At 43.9% G+C, this 6,000-nt stretch overlaps 1 protein-coding gene across 1 annotated transcript in view; it reads left to right on the forward strand.

Moving 5' to 3' along the window:
• Lhcgr (luteinizing hormone/choriogonadotropin receptor) overlaps positions 1-5,704 on the forward strand; it is a 52,703-nt gene extending 46,999 nt beyond the window's left edge. Inside the window, exon 11 of the mRNA XM_028893101.2 lies at positions 4,071-5,704. Coding sequence (XP_028748934.1) covers positions 4,071-5,223 — 1,153 coding nt within the window. The 3' untranslated portion in view covers positions 5,224-5,704. The remainder of the gene's footprint in view (positions 1-4,070) is intronic.
• Positions 5,705-6,000: the final 296 nt, after the last annotated feature.

Genomic DNA, 6,000 nt, shown 5'->3' on the forward strand with positions numbered 1-6,000 from the left:
GATTCCAGGCATGCGCTCTCCTATCCTGTCTGTGTGGTTCTGGGTACTGACTCCAGGGCCCCATGCCCGCTAGGTGAGCGCTTACCAGCTGAGCTCTGTCACCAGCCCCAGACAGCTCTTTTTTGCTAAAGGCAAAGGTCCACCAGAAAGTCCTTCTAAAGCCATCCCCTGAGCCTTAGCTGTTCTTCCCAAGAAAACCTAGTGCTCTCACCACTGTGGCTGACCCCACTGCCCTCCTCAGATCCCTGAATTTCCTCATTCTCTCTCGGTTGTGGCTGGAGCACTCACTGCTTCTGCCTCCTAAGCCAAGATTCCTAAGCCCCTGAGTCCCTTCACAGTCCCTGACATAGATAGCCACCAGAACCTGCCGCCTTTGTCAGTAAGCGTGACACCGCCCTCGGGAGCCAGCCCAGGAGAACATGCAGGACCCCTTCCTTACATGTGTTCAGAATCCTCACAAGTTTTAAATTAGCACCTCAAACAGCGGTGGTGATTTGATAAGGGGAAGCATAAAAGAAATTAGGACAACAATGGTTGGGATATTTTTATCCAGTTTTGAGCTACTATTTTGTAGGAGGCAGCTACAGAACCTGCTTGGAGTGTAGACTCCTGGGCTCTGTGCCTCTAGATTTTGATCTGCATTTTAAACAAGTCCCCTAGTGGTTCCGATAGACATTGATCCACCTGACCACACTTTGGAAACCACTGACTGAAAGATGATCAAGATCTCGGAGCCTAAGATGTGAGGGCCGAATCCTGACACTGTCCCCACAAAGGACCTTGGCATATCCCCACCTTCTTTAATCTTGGTTTCCTTTCTAACAATATAAGAAATTCAATCAGATGATTTCTAAGCACCAATATTAAGAAGGATTCAGTTCCTTAATAATTCGTTATAACCATCTTCTCCTGGAAAACTAACAGAATGTAGTTATATTGATGTCTATGATGTAAAAACTAAGTGTGTTGCTTTAAAGTTATTTAATAATAAAACAGATAAGGTTCCCGTATTGTCTTTTGTGTGGCCACAACCCTTTCCCATCTCTAGCATTTTCATGTCTTAAAAAAAAAAATCAGCCAGGTGACACATGCCTTTAATCCCAGCACTAGGGAGGCAGAGGTAGGCGGATCTCTGTAAGTTCTAGGCCAGCCTGGTCTACAGAGTGAGATCCAGGAAAGGTGCAAAGCTACACAGAGAAACCCTGCCTAGAAAAACAAAAACAAAAACAAAAAAAAATCTACATATTCCCTCCAGTACTGAAGGCCTCAGATATATTCTCATCAACTAAGTGAATTAGGTACAACTTCCAAGTATAGAACATGAAAGGTTTTGAGAACAGGGAAAGATACTTTTAAAAATACATTTTGGCCAGGCGTTGGTGGCGCACGCCTTTAATTCCAGCACTCGAGAGGCAGAGCCAGGCAGATCTCTGTGAGTTCGAGGCCAGCCTGGGCTACCAAGTGAGCTCCAGGAAAGGCGCAAAGCTACACAGAGAAACCCTGTCTCAAAAAACCAAAAAAAAAAAAATACATTTTAATTAATTCTTTGGGAATTCCATATAATGTGTTTTGATCATATTCACACCCACTCCTCCCCTAAAATCTTCCTATATCAACCTCCCATCTCCCCACCTCTCCTAACTTCATGGCCTTTTCTTCTTTTTTTAATAACTTACTAAGTCCGGTATGTGCTGTCCACACACTCATAGGTGTGGGGTTATTCACTGGAGGCATGATTAACCTACCAGGAGCCACACTCTTAAAGAACACTAACTCTCCCTTCCCCAGAAGCTGGTAACTGAATAGATCCTCAGGAGTCTGGGCTTATGTATATCTTGCCACTCCATATAGGATTGCTAACTGCCTTGATCTTGTGTAGATCTTATCCAGGCAACCACAGCTGCTGTGAGTTCAGAAGGGTATCCTGCAAGATCCAGAAGACACTCACTGCTCATCCTGGTTCTCTCCAAGCTCTGTCTCGTAAAATCTTTCCATCTCCTCTTCCATGATGGCTTCTGAGTCTTGGGGTTGGGGATGGATAGATGTCTATTTTGAGGCTAAGCACTACACAACACTTAGTCTCTGACCTTTGTCCAATTGTAAGTTTCTGCATTAATCACCATTCACAGCACAAAGCAACTTCTTGAATGAAGACTGAGAGCTGCATACTTACAATGGTCTTTGCAGAAAATTACACCCATTTCTCCAACTCCCAAAATTAGCAGCTTATGAAAAAAGTCAAAACTCACTGAGCCCACATCCATTATCAAATACATGCTCAAGGTTCTTACACCCTATTAATTCCTTCCAGAACCAGGGTTTCCTAGTCTAGATTTATTCTCTCCACAAAAAACTTATTGAATGGAACCAAAACTCTGCTAGACACCATGACTTCAGAAGTAAGCTTTTGATCTTGGTAAAGTCCTTGTCTTTTTTTTTTTGGTTTTTTTTTTTTTGGTTTTTCGAGACAGGGTTTCTCTGTGTAGCTTTGCGCCTTTCCTGGAGCTCACTTGGTAGCCCAGGCTGGCCTCGAACTCACAGAGATCCGCCTGCCTCTGCCTCCTGAGTGCTGGGATTAAAGGCGTGCACCACCAACGCCCGGCCTAAAGTCCTTGTCTTACAAGCATGAATATCTGAGCTTGATTCCCAGAACCTACATTTTAAAATAGAAAGAAGAAAAACAGCCAAATGTGGTCATGTAAGCTTGTAGCGCTGGAGAGTCAGAGACAGGCCAGCCAGTCTAGCCTACTTGTAAGTTCCAGGCCCCATCTCAAAAAACAAAGGTGGACAGTTGCCTAAGGAATGGCATCCATGGTTCTCCTCTGGCCTGCACGCGAACAAACACCAAAATTAAGAGACAACCAAGAATAATGGTGTATACCTATAATCCAACACTTGGGAGGTAAGATCAAGAGTTTAAGGCCAGCCTTAGCGATATAGCAAGATTAAGGCCAGCCTAGGCTACATGGAATCCTATCTCAAAAACCTAACACATCATTACTTATTGGCAATATGTTCTGATAACTAAGTGCAACTCTAGCAGAAAGGGAGAATAATAAACTCTTTGGAGAACAGGACCAAGAATGCCTTCCTTGAGGAATTTGTCTCTCACGGTGAGAGAGAATTTTCCAGAGAGATGAAGAAAAGAAAGAACATTTCCAGAAGTAGGCAGAAGCCTTGAGGCTCATCAAAAGAAGTGTGAATTTTATCCCGTAGATAATGGGGACATGGAGAAGGGCTGAGTCGGATAAGTAGAATTCAGACTTCTGTTTAGGAAAGGCCATTCCAGGAGGCTGGGATGGAGAGAGCTAAAACTGAATAAAGGTGTCAAGAAAAAAAAAAATCAATAGAAGTGCCCCTTTGAGAGAGTGTGGATGTGAGGCCAGGAATCTCTGGGGTGCATCACCAGCAACAGGCTTGTACCCTAAGGAGAATCTCAGCAGGGTGGGGGACTTCACCAGCCACAGACTCACACCCTAAGGAATGCTGGACTTCATCCTTTTACTGTTTGTCCATGCTCTTCTTCCCCTAGTCCTAAATTTCTAGTAATCTGCTGTTGTTTTCTAGTTCCCATTTGGAACACTGGATTAACCAGGGACTTCAATGCAAACAAGTCCCCAGGAGCTGATGACTCTTAATGCTGCAAGTCTTCCAATCCCACTGTGTGCCACTGCAAACAGCTTGCTAGCAATTTGGTTAGCAACTAAATGAGATAAATAGATAAGAAAATGCCAAGAAAGGGTTCTTTCAAATTTAGCATGTATATATTATGTCTCTAACTTGTTTTCTAAAGAAAATCATCCCTTGTAAACAGCTTCATTAAGACTTTGCATCAGCATGTTAAATAGATATATATTATAAAGTCTAGATGGCTTTTCATTTTCTTTTGAAAGAATTCCATCAAATGAGATAATTTAACAAGTAAATGTAAGGCTAAGGCCATGATGGATTTGTTTTCTTTTGTTTCTTAGGCTCTAAAAGCCCACTAAGGATGATTCTTGAATTTCTTTGAATACTCAGAAATCTAGGAAACCTCTTATGTTTCTCTCAAGTCATTGTTTGTCTTACAGTTATTCTGCCATTTTTGAGGAGAGCGAACTGAGTGGCTGGGACTACGATTACGGCTTCTGCACACCCAAGACACTCCAATGTGTTCCAGAACCAGATGCTTTTAATCCCTGTGAAGATATCATGGGCTACGCCTTCCTGAGGGTCCTGATTTGGCTGATTAATATCCTAGCCATCGTTGGCAACCTGACCGTCCTCTTCGTCCTCCTGACAAGCCGTTATAAACTGACAGTGCCCCGTTTCCTCATGTGCAATCTCTCCTTCGCAGACTTTTGCATGGGGCTCTATCTGCTGCTCATTGCCTCCGTGGACTCCCAGACCAAAGGCCAGTACTACAACCACGCCATAGAATGGCAGACCGGGAGCGGCTGCGGCGCCGCTGGCTTCTTCACGGTGTTCGCGAGCGAACTTTCTGTCTACACCCTCACAGTCATCACTCTAGAACGGTGGCACACCATCACCTACGCTGTCCAGCTGGACCAGAAGCTGCGACTGCGGCATGCCATCCCAATTATGCTGGGAGGGTGGCTCTTTTCTACGCTGATTGCCGCGCTGCCCCTTGTGGGTGTCAGCAACTACAGGAAGGTCAGCATCTGCCTCCCCATGGATGTGGAATCGACTCTCTCACAAGTCTACATATTATCCATCTTGATCCTCAATGTGGTGGCCTTCATCATCATCTGTGCTTGCTACATCAGGATTTACTTTGCAGTTCAAAATCCGGAGCTGGTGGCTACTAACAAGGATACGAAGATTGCCAAGAAGATGGCCATCCTCATCTTCACTGACTTCATGTGCATGGCGCCGATCTCTTTTTTTGCCATCTCCGCTGCCTTCAAAGTGCCCCTTATCACTGTCACCAACTCGAAAGTTCTACTGGTCCTTTTTTATCCTGTCAACTCTTGTGCCAATCCATTTCTGTACGCGATTTTCACGAAGGCATTTCAAAGAGACTTCTTTCTGCTGCTGAGCAAGTTTGGCTGCTGTAAACACCGGGCTGAACTTTACAGAAGGAAGGAATTTTCTGCATATACCTCCAACTGCAAAAACAGCTTCCCAGGACCTAGAAAGCCTTCCCAAGCTGCCCTGAGGTTGTCCACAGTGCACTGTCAACATTCTGCTGTCCTAGACAAGACTTGCCACCAAGAATGCTGATTTAGTAACTGCACTATTGAATTGTACTTAAATATGTAAAAGAAAAAAGTCTACCTGAATTAGTCATTTTAAGATAATGCATCTTAGAAAAATATTTATTCTTAGGCACTTTAGGAGAAATGCATTTGGTTCAGAGGGTGGCCCATGACCAGTGGTGATTGGAACTGGGCAGTCAGAACTGCCCTCTGAAACGACATAAATTTCAGGAGTGTTTAGAAACTTTTGTAATAATTTAGACAGTAATTTTGTGTGTTGAATCAAATATAAGGAAAACCTAAGGTGTCGTTTTTGCACGTCTTTGGTCTTTTTCACTTCAATCTTGTAATTTTTGTTGTAATCTCCAAAGTATTAGTTCATAACAGACTGGAAATGTTAAGTGGTCCTTGCCCTCAAATAGTCTGATAAACACTTTCGGAGACGTACTGGGCAGTGCAGTAGCCATGAGCCTTACACGGTAAATAAAAGTTTCTTAGCTACGTTCCAAGTGCTTCACGTATCTGACTAGTAATGCACAGTACAGATGCAAACTGTTTTCATCGGTGTAGGGAATTCCACCAGACAGCTCTGTTCTGGAGACTTCTGTTTCCTCTTTAAGTTCCATTCACTTAACTTGCAGTCTGGTGGCTCATTTCTGCATTCCTGTTTGGCTTGCAGATCATGAACACCTGGCGGGCAGGAAGCCGTCTCAGCCCACTCAGCTTCCTGGTCTCTTCCCTCAGGATCTTGGAAATGATACACAATCAATGTGCCCAGTTGAATTGACTAAATCTGCAAGGA

Source organism: Peromyscus leucopus, chromosome 22 (genome assembly GCF_004664715.2).
Source record: "Peromyscus leucopus breed LL Stock chromosome 22, UCI_PerLeu_2.1, whole genome shotgun sequence".
NCBI classification, from domain to species: domain Eukaryota; kingdom Metazoa; phylum Chordata; class Mammalia; order Rodentia; family Cricetidae; genus Peromyscus; species Peromyscus leucopus.